Below are 26670 nucleotides of genomic sequence, written 5' to 3' on the forward strand. Positions count from 1 at the left end.
ACTCTTTATCAAGTTGAAGTTCCCTCTATTCTTAGTTTTCTGAGAGTTTTTTTTTTTATCATGAATGGATGTTGAATTTTGTCAGATGCTTTTTTTGCATCAATTCATCAGATCATGTGATTTTGTTCTATAGCATGTTAGTATGGTGTATTACATTAGCTTAAATGTATGGGTTCAATCTGCTATCTTGCAACTGGAATCATGTTTAGTTTCTAAATTTCCAGACACTGAATTGGAACATTATGTTTCCCTCAGTTATAAGAAACAAAACCTCACTTTTCAGTTGTTAATCTGGGGCTATTAATCGTTGTTTAAATGATTGCAAATGTTTAAAATGTTAACGTTGTTATTAATGGACATTTAGTTGAACCAGTGATTTTGAGATCGAGTGTATATTTTTTCGAAACCTTCTAATCAGGAGAGTTCAGTTGATGAATCACCCATTACAAGAAGGTCTATTTTAAGTAGTAATCAACTTTTATCCCATTTTTTACTGTTGTCATTGGAACAGAAGTTGTAAATTATTAAGTTATCTTAGACCCTTGATTTTGGACATAGTTTAAGGGGCAGCTTGGATGATAAATCCTTCTTTGAGGTGCTGGGAGAGCCCCCTGAATTTTTTTTGCGGGCCTTTAGAGAACTGGAAGACTTCACTAATTATTCTATAAAATTAAACATGGGAGAGAATGTTTCTCTTCTTACGTATTGTATGATCTAGTCTACTCACGGATAACAGGCACAGGGCTTGTAATTTGGAAGTCGGTTTAACATTTTTAAAGTACTAGAGACCTCTTTCCACATTCTTTTTCTCACCACGGATGGTTTTGAGCCTTTGCTCTTCTCCTTTGTAAACGCTTCTCTGCAGACTCAGTGCCCTCACCTTCTTTAGCCAGCAACATCTTTGGCCCCGTCAGCCCCGCGCATGTTTTGGCAGCTGCCTGTGATCAGAAGCTTCTCCTGGGAGGAAATATTGGGAAGTGCAATGGAGAGACACAAAATATAATATTTTGTTATAATCACCAAAACTGTTTGGATTGCAAACTCCCCACTTGACCGGAGGAGGAAAAAATACTGCCGCTTGCAGGATTAGTCCTGATCAACTGCCTATTATTATTATTTGATTTCTTCCAGGCGTTTCTTATGCCTCTTTAAGCGGTCATTCCCTGTGCATTTTAGGTACCTGTGAGAGAGTTTAGGTCACTTGGGGCTTTTCCACTTCTGATTCAGTTTTGTATTCCTTCTGCCTTGAGTTCTGACAAGAAATAATTCTTGGTGGATTGCATTTAACTTCCCCGGCCGCTGGTTTCGCGGCCTCTGCAGGGCTGTGATGGGCGTTTTCCTGCTCACGTACCACCATCTGCAGCAACTCAGTCGCTGGCGTTTGATTTCCCTGCGGTCTGCTGCTTTGTTATGTAACTGCTCTCCTGCAGCTGAATATCTCACCCCGCTATGAGCTTGGTAATAGCAAGTGTGTTTCTGTGGTTTTTTTTCCAAACTTTATTCTGATTTTCACACATCACTGAATAGGATATATTTTCATATTCTACTTACTTTAATTTAGGCCTTTAGGAAAGAAGACAAAACGCTGGATCTGAGTTTTTTACGACAGTGGATTTGGTCGGGGGTGGAGGTGCGGGGGAGACCGGCCAGAACATTTTGCAAGGCTGTGTTTTGATCTAATACAACAGATTCTTTTTTTCCTCCTTTCATGCTTTTGAGTATCTTATCATTTCAGCCATTTTAAGAAGTTCTGTCTAAGCTTTGTCATATATCTAATTTTTTTCTCCTCAATTATATTGCATATTCCTTGAAGAAAAGAAAAAGATCTGCAAAATTCTCTTCTATACTCCCCAGCAAGGAGGCTTCCAGATATATTGTAGATGCTCAACAGATTGAAACTGAATGTTGTTCTGTGCCCTCTGTGCTGTCGATGTACAGAGTGGGCAGATCCAGTCCTGCCCTCGAGGGGCTTACAGTCCCTTAAGAGGACATGAAGTGCCTAGAAATATGTGATTGGAGACAGAATGTCTGCGCCACGAGAAAGATGAAATCAAGGGACTTGAAGGCTAAAGCAGGAGAGAATCTATAGCAGTAAAGAAAAGCTTCGTGAACAGTTAGGTATTTAAGATGCGTCCCGAAGAAGGAGTCAGATTTGGAAAGGAACAAATTAAGAGTAGGGAATGAAGAAGAAGAGAAGACCGCTGTAGACCAGGGTTACACCACGAACAGGTACAGCAGGAGAGAGCAGAGCACGATGCACGAGCAGCTTGCTGTCCGTTCCAGCGGTGGGCCGGAGGTGGACGGCCCTGGATCTGGGCACGTTAGCCGACGCCTCGCTCTCTGCGCCGGCTGCCAAGGGCTGAGCAGCCTGAACTTGCGCGTCTTGTGGGGCTGGAGGGTTCACCGCCTGCCCTCTGAGGACGGCCCTGGCTGGACTGTGGAAGAAGGCAAGGCTGGAGGGCGGCAGGGGTCCGCTTTAGCGGGAGCTTGAAGGTCAGCGTGAGGGGTGTTTCCAGTTATTTATGATTAAGATCATAATCGAAGCTGTGAGTTTAGTAAAACCCTAATGGCAGCCGTGGAGGAGGGTATGGAGTGGGAAGGCGGGCCGGGGAGCTCTTTGTATGATCAGAACCTGAAAGAGAGAGATGTTGAAGGGACTAGAAAATAGAGGACATATACAAGAGCCTTTTGTAACATGGATGATTTTTTTAAATTAATTAATTATTTTTTTTTAAATTTATTTTTGCTGTGTTGGGTCTTCGTTTCTGTGCGAGGGCCTCCTCCAGCTGCGGCGAGCGGGGGCCACTCTTCATCGCGGTGCATGGGCCTCTCACTGTCGCGGCCTCTCTTATTGCAGAGCACAGGCTCCAGACACGCAGGCTCAGTAGTTGTGGCTCACGGGCCCAGTCACTCCGCAGCATGTGGGATCTTCCCAGACCAGGGCTCGAACCCGCGTCCCCTGCATTGGCAGGCGGACTCTCAACCACTGCGCCACCAGGGAAGCCCCCACGGATGATGTTTTGAAGATACCCATGTGTCTTGTTCCCAGTAGCCCCTGAGTGTTCCTTGCTGCCCTGCAGCTTCCATCCTTTGAAACTAGGACCTTGATTGTTTCTGGAGGAGGGCGGTGCTGCCTGGGTGGAGCGGCCACGGCTGGGCTTCCAGGAGCAAAATGAGAGTTGTTTCAAGGTTCATAGTGAGACAGTAACCTGAAAGTACACACTGAATATTTCCAAAAGCTTGGCTTTGTTGAGAGGGAGAAAGAAGGAAACAGCCCAACAACAAAAAAGGATCTGTGCTTTCCTATAAGCCCAAGCTGACAGCCTAAGGGTAGAATTTACAGTAAACCAGAGTCTTGACGTGGGGCTCTCCGGACCGTTTTCTTGGGAATGATAAAGAAAACTCAGGCAGCAGCAGGAAGCGGAGAGGTTCCGACGGGCCGGCCCTTCCATTCCCCCCAGGAGCCTTGCCTGCAGGAGAAGGGCAGGAGCGGTGGGGAAACCTCGGGGCACTGCCTGCTGGAGGAGGTACAGCTCTGGGCTACACAGTGATGCACAGGGCAGATCAGGTGTGCAGGGGTGCTTGCGCTGGATCGGGCCGCGGCGAGTGCACCCGAACAGACGGGAATCTGAGGTCTGCTCCCTGCAGATGGGGGCCCTGAGAGCAGACTGAATTCAGTTGCAGAAGATAAAATTCTTTTCATCCAAAGAAGTCATTGTTGATATACAGTTTCACCTTGGCTACACACTCCAGAGGTGAGACGTTCAGGCCTGTAGCCAGAACACTCAGGGAGGCTGTATTTTGGTTGATACTTAAGATTGTCTTTCCTCCCCTCCTGGTTTTGAACATCTTATCATTTTGGCATTTTTAAGAAGTTCTGTTTAAGCGTTGCTTTCCACATATTTATTTTTTTTCCCTCGGATTACATATTCCTTGAAGAAAAGGATCTTTAAAAATTTCTTCTCTCCTCCCATAGCAAGGAGGATTCTAAATATATTTTTTCTTCATTATGTGTAGATATGAATGAATATTCTGGCAGGCCGATTCATTAATTATTTTACATTCATCTAGAAACTTGGGCTTTGGGGATTTAAATTTTTCCTTCTCTCAAATAAGGATAATAGATATCTGATCCCTTAGTAGCATGCCATGAGGATTAGGGAAATAATCTTGTCTGTGATGAGTTTTGAGCTCCCTGGAATTAGTCAAAGGTTTTTAATTTATCATCGTCATGTTTTCATTTGATGGGAATGGCAGCTTTACCAAGTAACCACTGACTGGAGTTCTTCGAGCCCAGAGTGCAGCCCAGGTTCTAGGTTTGACCTTGAGCCCCGCTGACCTCTGTCATGAAGCAGCTGCTGCCTGAGAGCCTGGGGCGTGGCTGCAGCCTTGGTCCTGCTGTGTGTGGGGTGGGAGAGCAGCTCCATGGAGGCCCGAGTGCAGGGAAACGCTGTGCTGAACAAAACTCCGTGGCTGCTTCCGGGTGGCTCTTGTTGTCACCAGCCCCGTTCTCATTCGAGCGTCTGTGAGGTGAGACGTAAATTCCGCGAACTTTGTGGACAGTCGCCTTTTTCTGCTTTGCTCTTGGTTCCACAATTTTATGGAAACGAGATTTTTAGCGTCTGAATTACAGCAAAGCTTATATAACATGGTTATAATTTATAAATGTAGAGACTAAACTAAATACAAAGTCTATTACTGATCTATGTTAATGAAGGAAAGAGTTGCAGATAGTAGGAAATTTCATAGATACAATCTTCTCATTCACTCCTATCCGTGATACTCATTAGTCAGTAATGGGGAAGGGGGGATTTGTGGTGATGATCAGTTAAATGTTGATCAGAGGCCAGAGCCTAAGGGCAGAGGCAGCCGCAGGAGGCAGGGTCTTCTCTTCTCCGTGTGGCTCCCCCTCCTTGCTGCCTGCCCTGAGTGGAGGTCCGTAGGTCTCACCTGTCACGTGACGTCACGCACCTTTCCAGCTCTCTCTGCCTTCTCCCTTGCAGCTAAACTAGAAAACGTTTTCCATACTCATTGTTTCCATCTCCTTCCCCCTCTGTCTGTAATCCACCCTAACCTGCCGTTCACACCCATCAAGCCGGTAAGAGAGCTTTCGCTGAGTTACCGTGGCCTCCTTTTCTCAGCTCTTAGCTTGACAGCTCAGCAGCGTCTGACATTGTTATTCTGCATCCTCCTTCTTAAAAGTATATTGTTAAAGATTTCAGACTTAAAAAACATTTTCTTAAGAATATGACAGCCCCACATACCACCCACTGTAAGAAAAAGAATCTTAACAATATCAACACCTGTTTCCTTCCAGGGCTTCCCAGGCTCTCCATCCTCCCTGCTCACATTCACCTGCGCCCCCCTGAGAGGTGACTACTGTCCTGAGTGTCCTGTCCTGGGACCCTAGGGCTCAGTGTAGGGCTTCCTCACCTGAGTTCCGTCAGTTGTCTCCAGCCACAGACAGGAGGGCGGTACTTGGTCATTCTGGGTCTGTTGCTCATTACAATAAAGACACACTGTGGAGAATCCAGGGGGTGTCAGGAGGAGGCTGATAGAACCTAGTATATGGATTTGGGTATCAGTTGGAGGACCCGCAGGTGGGTCTGAGGAAGGGGAGATTTGCTCCAGATTGGATGCTGTCAGAAAGCGGGGTTAATTCTCTGATTTGGCATCTCAATAAATCTTATCCATTGCAGCAGTGGCTCAAATGGGGAACTAGGAAAGAAGTAGCGGTCAGTCATTTTGGCCAAGAAAGGGGCTGTTTGGTATTTCGTGGGTGACACTTTCTTTGTTTTTGTCTGTGATTAGACAAAATTATGAAGGGGCCTTATTTTGTTTGTGTTTGTTTGTTCTTATCCTGGTCTCAGAGTAACCTTGTGGGAGGCTGGTATTCTTGAGATGGTTTATGTCTAGGGTACATGGCCTTGCTGGGAGGGTCAGGGCAGCTTCTGAATGTCAGGAGTTGCTTTCTTTTTTCTTTTTTCTCAGTTCTGAACAAGTGGAGAAACTGTATTCAGGCAGACGGAGACCACGAGATCAGCTTTGTTAGAAGGTTAGTTTGCAGGACATCGTTTGAGTATGTGGCAAAAGTGGGCTACCTGATATTGAACCTAGAACAGGCAGACTCCCACCCGTTCGTGGATGGCGTGGGAGATGTGTAGGCCCAGCGGCCCAGGGTCTTTGTCTCTAGATTGAAACAGTGCCGTGAACTCGGAGCTCCTGGGAAGTCCCTTCTTGGCTCCTTTGAAGCTCCTCTCCTTTTCCTGGCCATTTGGTGCTGGAGTTCCTACACTGGTATGGGTACCAGCTTTGCTTGCTGCTCTGTGCTCTCCCCACATTATCTCCTTCGGCCTCAGGGTTTCAGTACCGTCTCTACGGCGATGGCCTAGATGCTGTACCGTCTGTATGCTAGACTTCCTCTTATTCCCCATCTCCACCTGGACGTTTCCGAGGCATTTAACAAGGCCAAGGCCAAAGCCAAATTTATAATCTCCGCCCTAAGCTCGATGTTCTGCACAACCTGATCCCATAGCTCCAGCCCCCGCTCCAGCCACCCCGATGGCCTGCGCGGCCCATGTGCACCATGTTGCTTCCTGCCTCCAAGCCCTGCCATGGGGTTATTTCTGCCAGGAATGCTCTTTCATCCTTTCTCTCCCTGCTAAGTCCCTCCTTCAAGACCTAGCTCAGGTGTCACCGCCTGCAGAAAGCCTTTTCTCTGCCCTCAGTGCTGGCTTGTATGCCCCTGTCTGTGTCGATCCTTTCTTACTTTTGCTCCTGCAGCGGTGAGCTTATTGTTCACGTGCTTGCCTCCTGCAGGGCCTCTAGCTTGTGCATCTTTATGTCTTGAGATGTATCTGTACATCTATACTTTGTCTGTACTTAGATATCTGCACTTACACTTGTATCTAAATGCAGACATGTAGCTACGGGTCTGTATGATATAGGTAGCTGATACCGTGAACTAGACTTGGCACTTAATTCAGTATATTCAGTGCATGCTTGTTCAACGGCTTGTTGTCTAAAGACTCTGTTAGCATTTTGTCCAGTCCTGGAATGACAGAGCTTTGGTGACTTTAGTATTGAAAAGAGTAAGCCAAATATTTTTTTATCTGGGTGTCTTTTACTTTACTCAGGATATAATTCAGAAAAGTAGTGTCTGGATTGAAGTTTGTAAAGTACACAGTTTTCCCCCATTAAATTACAGAATATTTTCAGGAATGCTTTATTTTCGTTTCTGATTGACTGCCATTGGGTTATGACTCCTGAGAGTTTAGGTAATATCTTTATCAGTCAAATAAGCATTTTTCATTTTATCTATAATTTTTATCTATAAATCTTAAATGTATCTATAAGCTCAGAGTTAAGGGTCTTTAAATAATGGCTATCATCCCCTCCTAGTTGAGGGAGTGCAAGCCTGTGGGTGGAACCGGGGCTCCAGCCTCCTCATCCCCTGTTCATTAGACCCCATTGGATTTCAGGGGTGGGGGCGGGGTGTGGGATTGGGCAGGGAGCAGCTTTACGGGACCTGACGGCAATCCCTCCGCAGGCAGCAGGGAGGAGCTGCCTCTGGCCTCACCTGTCGGGTCTGACAAGGCGCTCAGGTTGTGGACCTGCAGCTCTGGACGTCCTGTGACTCAGCCACGTGCCCCGGCTGCCACTCCCCGTGGGCAGCTTCCCCCTGGGTCATTGACTCCGACTTTCTGAGCGAGGCCTCTGGTAGTCTCTGCTCATCCTTTTGAGCCAGACCACACACCAAGCAGCCTCTCCAGCTGCCCGTCTCTGGGGGAGGGGAGGCCTCTCAGAAAACACCTGGTGCCAGGTGAAGGATGGGCCAGGTGAGTGTACGTCGGGGGGCGGCAGGAGGAGAGAGGAGCTGGGAGGGAGAGGCGGAGGCCAGTGATCTGAGAACAGACTTGGCCTTGAACTTCCTGTGTAAACAAGAATTTTTTTTTCCTGATTATCACCCCCTAATTTGGTTTTCTCCAGCGTTATTCCTTTGAAATTTCTGCAAGTTCTTAGTGCCGGTCATAATGAAAACGAAAGCAGTAATGATCCCACCCATCTTGAGGGTTTTAGTTTGTACTCTGCATTTTCACATTTGTTTAAAGAAAATTGACATTACTTTTTCATCCGCTTTGCAGCTGGGATTGTGTGCCCTGGAGGGAGATCTTGATCTGGCAAATAAATAGGATAAAGAACATGAAGTTTCCCTGCTGAGGGGGCTTGCTTGCTTTTCTGAATTGCTACAAATAAAGACATAACGAAACAGTGAATTATATGCAGTGCTGAGGCCTGAAGGCGTGGTCAGTGTGTGCTTTGCCCTGTTTATAGATTCCCTGGTGGCTTCTCAGAGCCAGCGTGCTGGTGACCAGAGCTGCAGTGGGGATGCGATGGCCTCCTTTTGTTCTTTTCAGCATCTTTCGTCTGATTCGGAGGCTGAGGTTGTGCCATGTTTGACAGAGGTACCCTTCGTTTCGTTATGTTTTTGCTTATGTCAGCCCTGTCCAGGAGCCAGAAACTCGGAAGTAAACATCTGCCAAACGTAGGCAAGCGACAGGGTCAGCCTCTGTAGCTAAGGAAGCTCCTTAAAATCTCATCTCATTAGAGGCTTTTAATAGAGATAAAGCAACGTTCATTTAAAGTGGAGCCCTCCTCAGACCCACTTCTCCACCGGATAATTGCCTTTGTGTCAATCTTGAGACCCATTAGCTTGGTTTCAAGAAAAAAAATTCAACTCTTCTTTCTATGTAGAAGGAGCTGATGTTAAATAAATAAATAAATAAGGGCTGTGACAAGGCCATGGAGTTTTCACCTGGCTTGGGACACATGAAAGAGATTTGAACACAGAGAGACCCACTCAGAGAGACACAGTCTGGGAGGGGGGAGGGATAAATTAGGAGTTTGGGATGAACATATACACACTGCTGTATATAAAATAGATAAACAACAAGGACCTACTGTATAGCACAGGAAGCTCTACTCAATATTCTGTAATAACCTATAATGGAAAAGAATCGGAAAAAAAATCTAGGAAAAACTAGAGTCTGTGAATAAAATGCTGAATTTTTATAGTTCTTTATCTTTTTCCCCTTTTAAAAATTAAGACAGTAGGCATCCTAAGTAGTGGAATTGGTGCAGGAGTGGAAAACCTTAACTAGGTCTGCATGTTTTATAACCATGGTCATGGAGGGATTCTCGGAGGGTCCCCAGCTCTGCCACCTGGAAGGTTCCTCTGATCCAACCAGAACAGTCTCTCCTCTGAACCACAGCGACATCTTGTTTGTATTAATGGTGATTGGTCACATCCCCCTGGCAGCCAGCTGTTTTTCACCTGTCCCTCTCTCCCCCTTCCCGGCACCTTGTGAGGACGGGGACCTCGACTAACCCTTCCTCTGTCGCTGTCGTGGTCCAAACGGTCTCCTTCAATACATATTCAGTGACTGGGTGGATAAAATTCATGTTAATTATAACATCGTTGCTGAATCTCAGGAGTTATTTTCTATGCTCCTGTTACTATGGAGAAAATGCTTGTCACGAGGGTTCCACGTGCCACCCTCCGGTGGGAACTGGTGGGCATGGGGAGAGTAGGGGGTGGTCTCAGAGCCCCCACTCATCTTCCACCCGTCCCTGCTGCCCGCAGGTCACTGCAGCTGGGGTGAAACTCTGTGTGTGTTTTGCTCCTTTGAGATGGGGTCGTGCAGTTGTAGTCATTTTAGCAAGTGTTGCAGACTCAGTGTGTCATCAAAAGGATAGTATTCCTGTTTATCTTTCAGGAAGAGGCTTTTTATGCCCACCTTGAGCAGCTTGGAACTGAGAACTGTTATGTATCAGAATGATGATGTACAGTCAGAAGAGGGCATCTTGAAGCCTCATTTAGAGAAGCAGGTTTTATTGTTTAAAAACTTTTTTTGAACCCCAGGAATATCTCTAATACTGGCAGCTAAAATTAGAACACTGCTGTATCGAGTCATGTCATTTTGAGCTACTGGAAAATTGCATTTCAGAAATATCTTAGGAGGGTCTATGAGATTTCTCCCAAATGGTACCTGCTAACCTTTCACCAGGGACCTGGTGGGTCCGACCTTGGCTGAGTTGTGCCCGTGGTCCAAGTGGGCAGTCCGCTGGTCGGACTGTCTGCTTGCTGCTTACAGCCGGGAGGTGTATTGTCCCGAGACCTGAGTGATGTCTAGGAAATGTGATGACCCCCCCTGCCCCGTGCCCGTCCCCGTGCCTGGGCACCGAGCTGAGCCTTCACATGCAGTGGCCTTTTAAAACCCCCCGGCAGCCTGCCTGGGGTCCCCGCCTCTCTGTTTAAATGCAGTGTGGGGAGAGCTTTTAAGATACACTACGGTTTTCTTCTTTTTTCTTTTTAAAAATAAACTGGGCTTTGGGGTGTGGGAAGGATGTGAGAGAGCTACTTTGATTTAAAATTTCTGGAGTGCGGGGCAGAGGCAGGGACCGGCGTCCAGAGCCGTGGGCTCTGGTCCTGACGTGCTTCACCCGAGCCTTCGCGCTGTCTAAACACCAGCTGTTTCTCCGAGGCTAATCTTCCTGGTGAGTGAAACACTGCCCGTGCCGGCCCGGCTCTCTGATCGGTTCCGCCCGTGTTCGGTTGACTGCTGGCTGTGCAGGCGTGAGGCTTCGGAGTTGACGGGACGACCCCCCCGCCCCCGTCATTTCAGCAGCAGCACCCGCCGGGCGTGTCCAGCACCAGCCCGTCTTTGCCCTGGATCTTCCCCTGTGCCTGTTCTCTCCCAGCGGTGGCTCCGCCCTCCACCCTCGTGCTCCCTGGACACTCTCTATCCCGTGTCAGGCCGGTCTGCAGGCCCTGGAGATGGTACCCGACACGCCGGTCTAGAATCACAGCCCACGTTTACTGCTGCTATCCCCACCTCCCTTATTCGGACACCGTGGAGGTGCGCTGGCCACGTGCCCATCTCCCCGAGGCCGGTCTCCCCTCTCCAGTCCCTCTCAGCACTGCCCGTTTGCTGAAATTCAGTTCACATCATGTGGTTCCCCTATTTAAAAAGGTGGCCGGCTGGCTAACCCGTGCCTATAGGCTACCGTACAAAGTCCCCGTCATGACAGGAGGCCTGTCTTAGGCCAGACCACTGTTCTGACACCACAGACCAGGTGGCTTAAAGAGCACACGTTTATTTCTCACAGTTCTGGAAGCTGGAGGTCTGAGGTCAAGGTGCCAGCCTGGCTGGCTGGTTCCTTCTTTTCAGGCCCTTCATGCTCCAGCACTGCTCCCTGGCCAGGCTTTGTGCACCCCTCTACGATGCCCATGGCTCTGTTAAAGCACGTAGAAAACTGTAGAGAAGCGTGGGGCCCAGTGGTGGAGAGACGGACAGCAGAGCCACGCTGCCTGAGCTGGACACCCAGTTCTGCTGTTTTGTTGCTGGGTGACTTGAGCCAGTGACTAACCTCTGCCTCCATGACCTTACCTACGAAATGGGTATGATGTTAATAGAACCTGCCCCATCGGAGACCTCAGAGAAGCAGGAAGAAGATGCAGAGAGGGTGGGGTCCTAGAGAGGAAGGTGAATGTTTCCAGGAAGGGCAGGGAATATTTTAAGAGTGATGCAGAGGAATATTAGCATAATATTAAGTAGTATTAAACTGAAAAACAAACTTGGATGAAGTAAGCACTCTTTGCTGTCTATCTTGTGTAGAAATAGGACAATTTCTATTGCAGGTAAATTTCTTTCTGGGAGTAATATCTATTTTTTTTAATAAATGTATTTATTTATTTATTTTTGGCTGCGTTGGATCGTTGTTGCTGTGCATGGGCTTTCTCTAGTTGCGGCAAGCGGGGGCTAGTCTTTGCTGCGGTTCGCTGGCTTCTCATCACAGTGGCTTCCTTCGTTGCAGAGCACGGGCTCTAGGCGCGCGGGCTCAGTAGTTGTGGCTCGCGGGCTCTAGAGTGCAGGCTCAGTAGTTGTGGCGCACGGGCTTAGTTGCTCCGCAGCATGTGGGATCTTCCCGGACCAGGGCTTGAACCCATGTCCCCTGCATTGACAGGTGGATTCCTAACCACTGTGCCACCAGGGAAGTCCCTGGAAGTAACATCTTGAAATGCTTTAGCTAATCCCTTAGTGATCAGTTGACCCCCCAGTGGGTATAGTGGGCAGTAGGAGAGGCTTGGCTCTGGTGTGGGGTGCAAGCCGAGGAAAGGCTGGGACGCCAGAGGAGGGGCCCATGGCATGGCGGGCCGCAGCTGGACCACAAAATATGGTCTGCGATCAGCTCTAGGTTTTATTTTTGCGAAAATAATATGACATCTTGCATTTATATAATATTGGACTAATATTATATTTTTCTGCATTATTGGTTCTACTTCTCTACTCAGATAGACGGCTCTGCTGATCTAACCCCATGGGGTTTCTAAAGTAATTCTGTAACCATCCGCACTTTCTCCAGTCCTGTTCTGTAATAGCCACTTTCTAGAAGCCAGACCCTTGTTTGTGTGCTGATGCCTCCTTGTCGGTGGGGAAGAAAGAGGAGAACGAGGCAGAATCACTCTGGTTATTTTGTCTTGACTCAAAGTGGCGGTTTCCTCCTTAACCCTCTCGCTTCAAACATGCCAGCAAAACACGTCAGCGGGCTCGAGAGAGTGGGTCCCAGCACCTTCGATTCAGGATGTGTCCAGGGGTTGCTCCTTCGTGGCCGTGCTGCGGGGGTGAGGAACTGCTGTGCTCATCCCCTTCTTTCACGAGACCCGGGGTGGCCACACTCATACATCAGGCTGGCTGATGCCCGGGGTTGGAGTGACACCCCGGGAGGGGCAGCGCACACCAGCCACGGCGTGACCACAAGGGCCAGAGGAAAGCCGTGGGTCGTCACTGTTTGCAGTGAAGCCGAGTCTCTCCCAGGGAGCCCAGGCTGGGGAGCGGGGAGAGCTTCCTGCATCTCCCCAGCGCTCACCTCCACGTCCAAGGGCCGCCATCCTGCACTTTTACAGGCTGGTGTCTGGTTGCGCTTCTCTTTAGGGCCCGTGTTTTATCCTCTTTGTGGGGCTTTCCCTGCTGCGTTGCTCCCTGTGGCCCTGCTTGTGGGCGTTGCCTCCCCTTTGCTGGTGAGGTTTGGTTCTGTACGTGTGGCAGCTGTGTCTGCACTCTGGAGCGTCAGGCTGATTGGTGTCGATGGCTTTGGGGGCGTGTGGGGATGTGGAAGCCGCTGGCTGGGTGGGTAAGCCTCGGGCCTCCCCACGTCCCAGATCCTAGTCTCAAGACTGGGATCAGCCACTCTCATGAGGTTCAGGTGAGACAGCAGGTGATGCTTGAGGTCCCGTGATTCTCGGAAGGTCCTCAGTGGAGCCCCTGGGGTTGCCTGAAGGGCCACCAGGTCCCTGCCTTGGACTTTCATCTGCTCTGGGAGCTCTGTGTCTAGAAGTGTTTTAAAGGCATTGGCTGGGACATGGTGGGGGCATTTGGTGAACCTTATTTCTCATCCTCCTCTTTCCTTCTCCAATCTGCTAATAAGGTACACGGGTCATCTTACCAGGAAGCAGAGAGCCCCGCTTTCCCTCTCCGTGCTGCCCTCGCTGTCACTGAAGTTGAGCCCACCTCAGCCTTCACGGCACAGGGAGGGCGATTCACAGTCCCGACCCCCACCTCGGAGCTGACCTCTGCTGCCCAGCAGCTCCACCCAGCATCTGCTTGGGGCTCTGTGCTTGCTGCTCAGCTGGAGGGGCGCACAGCACCGCTCACTTTCAATTACCCTCTCCTGTGAATCAGTAGCGCGCCTTTCCCTGGAAGCTGGGGCCTGCTCTCCCCAGCGGCACACTTCCCTGCGTCTCCAGCGGTGTCAGCGGTCGGGGTGACTTCTGCCTGCATGCGAGCACGGTAGGGGACTCGCGGTGCGTGGCACTGCATGGGCAGCTCCTTTTGCCAGGCTCTGGAGGACGGAAGGGAGAAGCCAGTGTCGGGCAGGAGGGAACTCGTGGTGAGGCCAGCCAGCAGCTTGGTTAGCCGACTGAGAGATGCCCTGTCTCTCTCCCTTCAAAGAAGAAATTCCACTTGCCAGGATGCTTTTTAGTGGGTGATAAGTGGGTGTAAGCTTCTGGCATCTGCTCAGAAGCCCTTGGATGTCACAGGGGGTGTTCTGTCCCGAGCCCACCGAGGGGCCAGAGCAAGGCTCACACCAGGCACAGCCGGGATTGGCATTGTTTCCAGGGGTGGTGTGAGTTTGCAGAGCTTGTAAGGGATGTGGACATGCAAACCACAGCTAAGTGGGAAAGCAAAACATTATATAGAGAAGAAAAGATTGCTTTATGCTGCATCTGAGGGGCCAGGCAAGATCCACTAGGCATTCAGGAGCAAGAAAAATTGGACAGGTTGGGTACAAGATGAGGAACGGGTCTCAGCAAGCAGTTCGGGATTAGTGAGGGTGGTGCACGGTACGGCCTAGTGGGTAGGAGCAAGGTTTAGCATCAGATTGAGCTGGATGTGAAACCAGGCTTGGCCGCTTGCCAGCTGTGCACCTTGGGGCGAGTTACGTCCCTGCTCTAAGCCTCAGTTTCCTTATCTTTAATGGGATAATAAGACGTAGCTCATAGGATTGTTTGGGGGATTAAATGAGATGATGTTTATAAAGTGCTTAGTCTGGTGTCTGGCCCAGAGCAGATGCTCTCTAAGCGGATGTAATCGTGAGCATCAGGAGGTGCTAGGAGCTTGGTTTCTGGGGCTCTCGCTTTGCGGGCAGGGTGACCCCACCAGCCTCAGAGAGCCCGCAGGACGGGGCAGACCGAGGCCGGACGGGCCTCTCAGCAGGGTTTTGGCAGCTGACTCAGGCCTGCATGTCTGTTGGGGGCATCTTCCTGCCGGGAAAAGGTTCTTGATTCAGCTTATCCTAAGTAGCGTGAGTCCTGCCCTCTTGTGCCGGTGCCCTTCTCTCTCGTCACTCCCCAGGCCCCACGGCCGCCACCTGTGCTGGTTGACCTCCTTAGATGCTTCCTGAAACAAGGTTGGAGGTGGCAAGGGGCGGGGAATAGAAAAATCTACGTGTGTTCAGGAAGACCCTCTCTTTCAATTCTTCTCTACAAAGGTTCACCAGTAAATTAGAAACCAAAATCAAAAGAGACTAGCAGAAAGGGCTTGGGCCTGTTTCCTGGCTTTTTGGCTTTCAGAGCTGTGATTAATCTCCGTGTGTTCATTTTCTGATTAGCAGACCCCAGTTTCTTTTTCCACATTTCCCTTTCTCTGCTTCCAAGTAGGGAAAAAGGAATCAGAATGATTCTTGCAGAGCAGTGTAGAGATGAGGGGATGGAGGGACACCTCCCAACGAGGGGATTTTGGTCCCTCTGGGCCATGGGGAACCAGCTCCTGAATCTGGTTACAGGGAGGACCTCAGAATGGACCCTCTAGGGTGTCTTGAAGGCCACGTCCAGGTCCTCTGGGTTGGAAGGGAGGGAAGCATGTACCTGGCAGGGGCCAGGCAGTGTCTGGGCAGCAGGTGTTGGGGACCCTGGGATGGAGCCGGAGGTCCAGAGGCAGGAAGGTCACCCTGAGGAGTGGGAGCCTGCGTTGGGGCCCTGGGGTGGGCGGGGCTGCAGCTCCGTCCCGGGCACACTGGGGTGAAACTCGGTGCGGAGCGCAGTTACTTGGGAGCTAGAAGCGGGTCCCTGGGGAGCTGGGACGGTTCCTCAGGGTGAGAAGACATTAAAAACAATTTTTTCGTTATTTTAGGGGTATTGTTTTGCGAATACACACTACAACAGTACTCTGACTTACCAATGAGCACGTTAGCATGTGGTACTCGTCCACTAGTTACTTCCTGCCTGGAACATGCTATTTGTGTTGGTCAGTTTGGAGACCCCTGATCCAAGTGCCAAGGGCGAAGGGGGAGTGCGACCCTCGGAGCCCGGTTCTGTGTCCGGGCAGAGCCTCGGGCCAGGCAGCCTGGTGTCAGGGTGGATGCGGTCCGCGGGGACGCTTCTCGGCCACGTTGATGCTGTGATGGCGTGTGGAGGCCCGTGCCCCCCTCGCTGGCCCATACCTGGTCCTGTGTAGACAGTGACACGGGGCTTCCCTCCGCTCCCCAGCTGCCGTCAGAAGCACCCCGAGGATAAAGCACCTGGCCCATGATGGACGCCGACTCAAGCCCCAGTGGAGCAGAGACGCCCGCGTTCCGGAAAGGTCTGCCACGCCTGAGGAGCCCTGCTCCGAAGCCCCCCGGGGGTGTGGTTTGGGGAGATTATGCTCATCTTCAGGCTGCTTTAACTTCTCTGCAGCGTCTCACCCTGACGTAGAGGTGTGCACAAGAGCCAGGTTGCTGTGGACCCTGCAACGCCGCTGTAGGGGTTGTGTGTAGAAGCTCGTCTCTCCTAAGAGACCAGATGGAGAACAGTTAGGGGGAATCTGTGAACAGGAGGCAGCGAGCAGGGGCTCGGGGCTGGGGGGATCTTTGGCTCTTGCGGTGGCTTTGGTCCGTGTTCTGCTGGATTCTGCAGAATCCGCCCACTCCAGCCTTGTGGCCCCGGGCTGATGGGGGGAGGTAGACACCATGGTGGGAAGACAGGGACGCGGAGGCCGTCCTGGGGGCTAAACGGAGGTGGAGGGGATTCTAAATGCAGCTCTGAGGCCAGGTGAAGTGTACAGGGTTACTTTATATGCGTTTCCGAGAAATCTCTGAATAAGAATCTTTGCAGGTTGCCTTCTCCACACACATTCAGGATGGTGTGTTTACCCAGGAGACAGGACCTCGATTGATGTTCTGTTAGTACAGCTAATCCTGCCGCTGAAGGTTAGCTGCCCCCCTGCCGTCAAAGAGCTGATTGTCTGTGCGCAGGAGGAACTGATGCACACAGCGGCCTCGGGGCCCTGGCCCGCCACTTCCCGGCCCAGGACACACTGCTGGTTTTATTCCCCACCATCCCTTTTGGCTGTGTGTGTGCACAGGGTCGGGCTGTCCCGTGGAATTTATTGCCGCTCCCTGAATGGTCTCCTTTATCACTCTCAAGGCCTGTCATTGTGGTGTGTAGTGCCACCCGACCTGGTCTCGCCACAAAGCCACCGTCCTTTCCGCTTGCTGCTGCCCCGACAGCATCTCACAGCCGGGCATGTCCTGCGGGCCTCGTGATTTATGAGCCTCTCGTGGACATTCTGTCACAGTACACAGCCCTCGTGACCTGGGGTCTACAGATTAAAATGAGTACACCCGTCCTAATGGTGCCTCTGTCCGAGCTGTGGAAGTTCTAATTTCCACTGTCCCCATTTTGGCTGAGTGTCAGACTCTGGACCAAACTTAGACCTGTCTTAGTCTCACTCTCGAAGAGTTTCCACTCTTAAGATGAAATGATAAACAGTACCTTTGGCCTCTTGCCTATCTTATTTTAACGAATGTTGTTGATTCCTAACATTTATTTTAAGCTTTTCTCATTTGGAAATTTATTTATTTATACTTTTCTTCTCAATCCCCGCACACACACACACACACACACACCCCCATACATTTGGTAGGTGGGAGCGTGGCATTAACGCTTTGTATTTGTTTTAATGGCGTTTGCCTGCTGGGGGCTCATGTTATAGTTATTTGCAAAGGGCTTAATGCCTCTACAAGCTCATGAACTTGCTGATGGAATTTGTGCTTGGTTCGCTTTTCATCTCCTGTAACTTCTTATCAGTGTATAATAACAATAGGTGCTCAGTAACCGCAAGGATGAATAATGACAGTATCCTGGATGGCGTGGACTGTGCTTCCGTCCTGTGGTTGGGCCGTCGCTGTGTTATGTGGCGATGCGGGGCTGCCCAGGATGCTTGCTGGACTGGCCAGGATGTCAGGGCTGCCGGACAGCTTTTGCACCTGGAGTCTGAGAAACCCACCCATTGCTGGACCCCGTGGCCTAGGGCCCCCTGCTTCTTTCAGACTCTCTGCCTTAAATGTTCAGAAAGAAATTCCTTATGCAGCCGCCTACCTGTATACCCCAGGGCAGAGCTCTTAGGGCTATTCAGTCTGTCCTTAGATCCCTTGTCCAGCCAGAGAGTTTGGGGAGTAGCGCTGCGTTCGGGTGGCTCACGCTGGGGCATCTGACGAGCGTTGCTCTGCAGCGCCTTCTCCCTTCACAGAGGACCGTGGAGGAGCCTCTGCCCGCCGTTTTGTTGCCCAGACAGGTTGTAAAAATGGCAGCAAAACCGCTGGGCTCGGATGTCTCTTCCGTCTAATCAGTAAGTTCAGTGTTTTGGACAAGGTGCATCACAGAACATCCTCGGGGATTTGGCAAGAGGCAGGAAAGCACTGGGGAAAGCGCTTGAGAAGGATGGACCTTTAAAATGTAGGTGGCAAGACACCCGACGAGCACGAGGGATTTTCTGTGGTTAAAAAATAGGAGCACACACCTCCCTTCACCCACACTTCCTAACGTGGGTTACTGACAGGGCTTTATCTCGCGCTCCCCTCACCCCAAAGACGGAGCTCCTCTGAAATCTGGGTGCCTTTTCTAAGTTTTTAAAATAGTAACACAATGCTGCTGGGATGGTACAGCTGTATTTTCACTGTCGTCTGTAACTTGTGATGGTGCTTGGTAATTACATGGTGTTCTCCATCTGCAGCTGTAAACACATTATAAAAGTTAACTCTTTAATTCTCCCAGCATCTCTGCAGAGAGCGGGAGAGGTTGTACCTTTGCGGTTTGGCTGTATGTTGGGTCAGGGTTACATCTCATCGAGGCCGTTCTTTCCTGTGTGTGGTAGAGCTGGGAAGGTCACATCTTTGCTGCAGTTGAAAAACCCGATGTCTCCACAGAAGCAAGAGTGCGAAGGATGAGCCCCCTGACTCTAGCAGACAAACGTGTGGCCAGGTGTCACTATTATGATTACAGGTTAGATTGCTAGAAACATCCAAAACACAGTGTGTGTTAAAAGATGCAGAATTTTGTTTTTGACATCTGCTCTTGACATTTAAAAGTAGAAATCCATCACTGCTCCTTTGGCAGTAATTTTTACGGCTTTTATTGCTTTTAAAAAGTCATTTCTTTCTAGATCTGTATTTTTCTCCTTTTACATCCGGAAGAATGGAATACCAAATAACTTTGAAATTTATACTAGTGAATTTCAAAAGCCAGACTAGACTTTCAAGAGACTTATGGAACAGAACTAATAATTGTTGTACAGTTTTAAATTTCTTTAGCCATTGTTTTAATACATTGCTTTGGTTAACCAACGTGATTTCAATGTATTATGCAAACGTAACCATTATTCCGTTAAAAATATGTTACAAAGATTGCATACTTTGTTTCCACAGTACAACAAATGGTGTTGAACCTTCCATTTTTGTTATTTGATTTGCTTATTTTGTCTTTAATGACAGTCCATTTTAAGTAAAATTCTTTAAAGTAGCCACATAACGTGATAACATGTCTTCACTGGTAATTTAATACTTGGATATAATGAGTTCATCGGAGAGATTTCATTAAAAACAGCAAGGTGCCTGAATACCAAAGCTGAGATGTTTTAAATCACAGAATTATAGTAATTATACAAAGCCTGAGATTTTCATCAGACAGAAGAGGCTTCCACGGCTAAACGTACACTTTAAACTCAGCACTAATAACCGTGTATTGTGCTAAATTATAGGAGAGAGAATCCTCAGGCCAAGGGAAATATTGGAGAGAATGTTATGTGTTGAATTTTAAAGGAAAATTGGGAAATAAACTATTTTGATAGCATAATGATATATGTAAGAGGCACATCACCAGGGAAATAGGAGAGGAACTCGAGAGTGTGGCCATAGGACACGGCAGGTGACTGCTCAGACCGTCAGTGAGCCTTACTGTTTACGGTATTTTCAGCGTAGGGAGGATGCCAGAGGGATCATCTCTCCCTACTCCCAGGGGTCCTGAAGTTGCTAATTGACTGGAGTCCTGCCAGTCAGTAAAGGGGACAGCCCACCAGTAAATGAGGTGAGAATCTGGATTTCTAGGTCGGGTGAAGACTGTAAAAAGTAATTTAGGGAATTCCCTGGTGGGCCAGTGGTTAGGACTCTGTGCTCTCACTTCCGAGGCCTGGGTTCAATCCCTGGTCGGGGAACTAAGATCCCACAAGCTGCAAGGCGCAGCCAAAAAAACCCCCAAAACAAACAAAAAACCTTAAAAAAAAAAAAGGTAATTTAGTTTTCATGGGGATTTTTTTAATGTTGAATTTTTATAAAATGGCCAGGACACAGTCAGTACCCTTAGGGAGGTTGTTTAAGAGAAGTGATATAAAAAGAGGCATCTAGGAAAATTTTATTAAAATCTCCCTACCACAAGAAATCTTATTTGATCCATTTATCATTCTTTTTTTCCGGCTCAGATGGGCAGGGGAGCTGAGGAAAGGGGATGAAGGAAGGGAGGGCACTGAGGAAGGAGTGCTGGGTGGAGGAGGGAAGGGCTTCCCGGGGGAAGGGGACAGCGGGTGAGAGCCAGGTGGCGCCTCATTTGTCTGGGGGGTGGGTGGAGTTGGATGAAAGGCCCTGTGGTCTGGCTGGGTGTTCCTGATGAGCCGCCAGGACCCGGAATTGCTCCCAGAGGTTGAGCAGAGGCGTCCTGGGTTTGAGTCCTGACAAAGCAGTATTTCTGGTCTACTTCTCCCAGCTCCATCCCTTTCTGTGGTAAACTCATCATCCCCTGTCCTGGAAGAACTGTTCCGACGCATTCCGAATGCTACCATCCGCACTTAGCATTTGCACATTTGGGCCTCCAGGTGCTTCCTCACCTCCTCATCAGAAAGTATGAGGACCACCCTGAGCCAGCTTGCAGGCCTACCCTGCTTGGGTGCCCTCAGGAGCCCGGCATGCTCACTGTTTGCATCTACCGGTGCCGGGAAGGCCCTGCTCTGCAATTTCATTGTCACTCAAGTTTTGCTTTTTCCCTTTTACCCATGAAAATAATATGTGCCATTGTGGACAATTTGCAAGATAAAGAAAATTACAGAGAAGCAGAAAAATCACCATTAATCCTTCCACCCAGAGAGAATTCACATTTTGCCATGTTTTCTTCCAGTCTTTTTTCTGCATCCTTTGTTCTTTGTGTACGCCACTCTGCAGATGCATATTTGCATTCTGATTTAGAAACACTGAACGATATTTAATCACCTGTTGCAAGCATTTTCCATAAACTCCATTGAATATTGATTATCGATCGCCGTGGTGAACACACGGGGGTTGCTGTCCTAAGTGTTATTGTCATTGGTCTCCCCAGGTTCCCTCTGGAAGGCTATGATGGGATTGAGCGTGACAACTTGGACGGTTCCCCTGACTCGCTGCCTCTGCCTGGAAGTTCATCCTTTAGAAGTCAGGAAACTGCTGCCCTTGGTGGTGGACTCCCGGGAACAAGACGCGGTGTAGACCGAAATGGATGAGAGCAGCTCGGGGACCCCCGGACGTGTGCTCCCCGTGGTCTAGTCCAGGGACGCCCCTCGCGGGCCGGGTGGTCTGGGATGAACGCCGCGGCTGCTGGACGCGTGGCTGATCCCTGAGCGAGGATGGTGCGCCGGGGGCTGCTCGCGTGGGTCTCCCGGGTGGTGGTCTTGCTTGTGCTCCTCTGCTGCGTTGTGTCTGTCCTCTACATGCTGGCCTGCACGCCAAGGGGCGACGACGAGCAGCTGGGGCTGCCCAGGGCCAGCGGCCCCACGGGGAAGGACGGGTACCAGGCAGCGATGCAGCAGCGGGAGGAACATCACCGCGACGACATCAGCAGCCTCAAGAGGCAGATTGCGCTGCTCCAGGAGGAGCTGCAGGAGAGGAGCGAGCAGCTCAGGACCGCGCAGCATCTGGCGGGCGGCCCCGCGGGCCCCCCCGGGAGGGCCCAGGCCGACCTGCTGGCCTTCCTGCGCTCCCAGGTGGACAGGGCAGAGGTGCACAGCGGCGTCAAGCAGGCCACCGAGTACGCCGCTGTGCCCTTTGACAGCTTCACCCTGCACAAAGTGTACCAGCTGGAGACGGGCCTGACCCGCCACCCCGAGGAGAAGCCCGTGCGCAAGGACAAGCGGGATGAGCTGGTGGAGGTTATCCAGCTGGCCGTGGACGCCCTGAACAGCCCGGCCGAGAGCGGCCCCGACCAGCGTCCTTACGCGGCCTCGGACTTCATTGAAGGTTGGCCCGCTTGCGAAGGGGGTGGAAAGTGGTCGGAGGGGCACCCGGGTCTGGGCCCAGGCAGAGCCCGGCTGCGGAGGCTGGCGGTGGCTTTGGGGATGGCGCGTAGGCAGCTCTGTATGAGCGACTGAAGGCAAGGCTTGGCTTTTTGTATTTTTCAGAAATACCTGCTTCCACTCACTTCCTTGTGGAAACCACAGTCACTGAGTGGACAGGTTCGTTGTTTCTTGGCAGAAGAAGGTGGAACTTCTTGCTCTCAATAAAAAAGAAAGAAAACAAAATATAAACATGAAATACTGAAACCCAAATAGAGTGTGATAGGCAGTTTTCGTTTTATGCCTTCTCCCAGGCACTTCTAGAGACCGGGCCCTGTCATCAGGCCCCGGACAGGACAGTAATAGCGAACATGTACATGTAGCACTTACGTCCGCCCAGCTCTGTTCTGGAAGCTTTACGCTTGCAGTGACCCCTTTTGCGGGGTGAGGGAATGGAGGCTCAGATTAAGTAAGTAAATCACCTAAGGGGGCTCTGTTAGCAAGTGACGGAGCTGGGCTTTGAACCCAGAAGTCTGATTCCAGAGTCCACGTCCTTAACCACTAGGTCATATTGTAGAGGTGGTCAGAGCACCTGGAAACTAGGAGGGTGAATGCCTCACCTTTCTTCATGGGCACAGAACAACCTAGTGTTAATTGTGTTTGTGTCAATTTTAGAAGAAAGCAGCCTCATCTTGGAGTTTCTTGGAAGACTCTTCTTACCAAATTTTTGTTACTGATTCAAAAATCAACTAATAATTTGGAAGAGGAACTGCCTTCGAGGGCATCCGGTTCTTCCTCCTGTTTCCGGAAAGGAGATACTTCCCAGACACATGGCTTGCCCGCCTTACCCCACTCCCTACTTGGGTTCTGTAACGACCATCTCATCAACCTGTAGGCAAGACAGACCCTCTTTAGTCATACCAGAAACCCTCCCTCTGCCTCTGATGCCTGTTCTCTCTGGACGCTTTCCTGTCTTATGGTTTTTCCCCCTTTACATGTGAACTGTAAATTAATGCAATTTTGGTATATTATCATTTTTCATGTACCTAGAGCTAGGTAAAGAAATCTTTCGCAAGATCAAGCTTTTGGTCTGTCGACTGAAAAAAAAAAAAAAAGCACAATGTGAGAGTAGTGAGTTAAATTTTATTTGGGGACAAAATGAGGACGATAGCCCGGGACAGCATCTCAGACAGCTCTGAGGAACTGCTCCGAAGAGGTGGGGTGTAGGTCAGCATCTGTGTGGCTTTGGTGAAGGGGGTCCATGCAGTGAAGCACACGTTTTGGCAGAAGGTGGTCACTAGGAGCAGATGTCACCATTCATGATTTTAGTGCTTTTCTAGATATGAGGAGATGCAAGAAACTGGGCTCATAAAATCTCCTGAAAATCTCTATTTGAAGGCCTGTTCTGCCAGTTTTTCCCAGAGCGCAGAGGGCCTCGTTCCTGATCTCCACCCTGAACTCCTTTCAGGGTGAGTTGAAGGTCAGCGGCTGCCGTGGCTAGTGACTTCATCCTTGTAGAGGCGGATGGCAAGTGACAGTTTTTCGCCCACTGGTGTCAGGATTTTACGCATTTATATGAAGTATTAAAAGTGCCTAGTGCACTGGGGAGCTAGCAAGTATAAACACAAGGTAAGCACTCAGTAAGCGTTTAAAGTGTCAGGAGGGTGTAGCATCCCATTTTATAGTGCTTTAGAGTTTATCAAACATTTCCACAACTATTACTTGCCTAGCTGACCCCCAGGGAAAATCATTAAACATCCTTAGAAAGGAAACCCTGGTTGTGGAGTACGCTGCCAGAGCTGCCCTCGCACAAAGCACTTTCAAAAGAACTTGATTACAAATCAGTGATTTTTAATCTGCATTCATGTTTGAAATCCCCGTCTGGTTTTCTGTGTACAGGATCTAAAGTGCAAGGCCTGTGGTTCTCAGTGACTCGGGCCTCTTGTGCCTGAGCTGAGGTGCTCTGTGGTACGTCTGACTTCCTCTTGTCATGCTGCCCCATGGGGCTTAACACAGCCTGTGTGTGAAGGCAGATCAGTCCACACACACCTTCCAAATTTGGGGAAAGTCTCGTCAGCTATTTTCATATGATGAGTAAATAGATGCAAACACTTTAAATATATTTCTACATATTTGACTGTCATACGCAGTTGATCTCACTTTTTCATTCTTATCACAAAAGATGGTGGAGGGCATCTTTTATATTCCCAGGAACTGGGGCATCATGAAAGACTTCACTAGTCAGGGAGCTGCAGGAAGGCAGAGTTAAATTCAGCATAAGGAGTAACTGTCAAACAGTGACGTTTCGGAACAAAGTGGGATTCCCGTCGCTGCAAGGATTCTGTCATCAGCTGGATGGCCAGGAGGTGATAATTCATGATTCTAGCATCAGAGAGGTGGTTGGACTGAATTACATTTGAAGACCTTTGCAATCCCGGCTCACGATTCTTTGACCTACACCTAGTTAAGGAGAACGAAGGGAACGGAAAGGGTCTGATTTGAAATCTGTGTTCTATAATGCATGAGAACAAGCAATGGGACCCTGTAAGGATGAAGTGTATCTTTAACATAACGTATTTGGGTTTTTAAGCATAACCTTGGAGAGACTATCTTGTGTTTGGGTGTCAGTAGTCTAAACGTTGGGGCAGTTGAGTGGAAGTCCATGGGTAAACCTGGGTTCCACACCCTCAGAGAGCTCTACACGAGGGCCACGGATTCACTGAACCCTGAACTAGTGTGATAAGGATGGGGGTTCTTTGTGCTTAAACGAATAATAATAAAACCCTGTGGAATGCTTCTGGATGATAACAGTTGAGTAGACTTAAAGCCAGCCGTGGGGCAGGAGGCGTGGTGACACAGCAGGGTCTGTGTGACTCTGACCCAGACCCCTCACCTCCTGGCGGCTGGGTCTCCTCATCCTTCAAGAAGAGGTTGACTTTCATGTCCCCCAAGGCCCACCCGGCCCAGCCTTCTGCAAAATACAAAGCACCGCTTTGGCTTTCTTCTTCTTGGCTTTGTCGAGGAACCGTCCCTGCGGGGTACCCTGCCCCCCCTCTGCTGGGTGACAGGACATGCCCCACCCCTTGGGATTCTGCTCTGTGGAAGGAGGGATTCAGACAGGTGATCTGTAAGGCCTGCTCTGACCATGGCCACTTCCTACAGTTGTGTGAAGCCTGCGGAGGGCGAATGCCTATTGATGACCATCTAATTTATTATCCATGTTGATTGAATTATTATCTATCTCTGAAACATAGAGGGAACAACATTTGCCCCAGTTTCCCTTCACCAGATGTTTCACTGGCACTGATTCTTGCATTGGATTCTCATATAATAACATGAATTTTTTGTACAACCGTCTGGGAAAAGAAGATAAAGTAGAAAAGCATGATCAGATCCTGTGCTTTCAGAAACCTATCTGTTTATCTCCTCAAGTGAACAGAAAACCTCTCTTTGTGTTTGTCGTTCATGACTCCTGTGTGGGATACACAGACTCCTGTTTAAGTCTGAGTGGCACAGTTTTTGGCTTTGATGGCATATTTAAATAGAGCTCCGGGGCCTACATTCGACATCATTCCATAAAACGATTTAGCCTCCCGAATTATTCCCCTTTTACAACCCAAACACCCTACACCGTGAGTCCTGTGTGAGGTGCTGTGTCTGCTGTCTCCATGGGGTGGTTCCGTACCGGCCTGGGCACCTCCCCTCCTCCAGCTTTCGCAGGGTTAGTGGTGGCAAGAGTGGCTCAGACGCCAAAAGACTTGATTTTAGGATGAGATGGAGTCAAGCCACGAGCCACAAGAAAGTGAAGGTTTTGATGGCACCCTGAGACGCATTTTAAAACAAGGGGATACGGGAATAGCTCTAAAACCTTAGTGACCACCGCCTGCCCAGTAAGCTCCCACCTCCCGTGCTCCACAGTCAAGACCGCATGCTGCCTGGGCAGCCGGGGCACCGAGTGAGGGCCCGGAGATTTTTATGTCCATTGTTGGTGCCTCTGCATAACCTCCAAGGATGCCATGTGACCATGTTGCTAAGCTTTTCTAGACAAGCTGAGTCCAGTCCCAGGGCCAGGCGCTTGGAGACCCGGGTGCTCGGGGCCGTGATGCTTGGCGTGCGTTTCAGGGAGATGCTCCTTTGTGACTTGGGGAGGGAAGGTAAGGCAGGCGTTCAGGTGCATTGCCGGGCATTTGGGGGCGCCTGGGGATCTTGGTGCAGAAATAAGGGAGAGCAAGGATTCTGCACAGTGGACGGGGTGTGGCGGGAAGAGCAGGTGTTGCGTGGAGGTGGGGAGGTTGCTGTGGGCAGGACGTAGGGCTTCAGGTCCTGAGCGGGGCCCCAGTTCTCAGCCAGCATCTCCAGGGAGGCGAAGGCCGTAGAACCCAGGACAGCCCTTCCCACCCGCCCTCACGTCACGTGCACGCAAGGGCCATGCGTGTTTACTGTCGAGTCCGCGCCGGGCCTGCGTGGTGTTGGGTTCCTCTGTCACCTCACGCCGTTCCCTCTGTCTGCTTCCTCCCTGAGGTCTCCTCACGCGTTTGCTGATGCTCTACGTTCCTAAAGA

At 49.9% G+C, this 26670-nt stretch overlaps 1 protein-coding gene and 1 long non-coding RNA gene across 10 annotated transcripts in view; both read left to right on the top strand.

Annotated features, from left to right (window-relative positions):
* CSGALNACT1 (chondroitin sulfate N-acetylgalactosaminyltransferase 1) overlaps nt 1-26670 on the top strand; it is a 327329-nt gene that overhangs the window by 223105 nt on the left and 77554 nt on the right. For 7 of the 9 annotated variants that reach the window (XM_082444240.1, XM_082444239.1, XM_082444238.1 and 4 more), the window contains one exon: nt 21182-22074. In XM_082444240.1, the coding sequence (XP_082300366.1) occupies nt 21465-22074 (610 nt within the window). In that variant the 5' untranslated portion in view covers nt 21182-21464. Of the gene's footprint in view, nt 1-7746; nt 7839-8334; nt 8466-21181; nt 22075-26670 lie in introns of those variants that run through there. The other 2 variants (XM_082444245.1, XM_082444244.1) reach the window with 2 other exon arrangements.
* LOC309651492 overlaps nt 1-26670 on the top strand; it is a 392390-nt gene that overhangs the window by 14439 nt on the left and 351281 nt on the right. The gene's annotated exons all lie outside the window — the stretch shown is intronic.

The sequence above is a fragment of the Balaenoptera physalus genome (genome assembly GCF_965194825.1).
Source record: "Balaenoptera physalus genome assembly, chromosome: 21".
Lineage (NCBI taxonomy): Eukaryota > Metazoa > Chordata > Mammalia > Artiodactyla > Balaenopteridae > Balaenoptera > Balaenoptera physalus.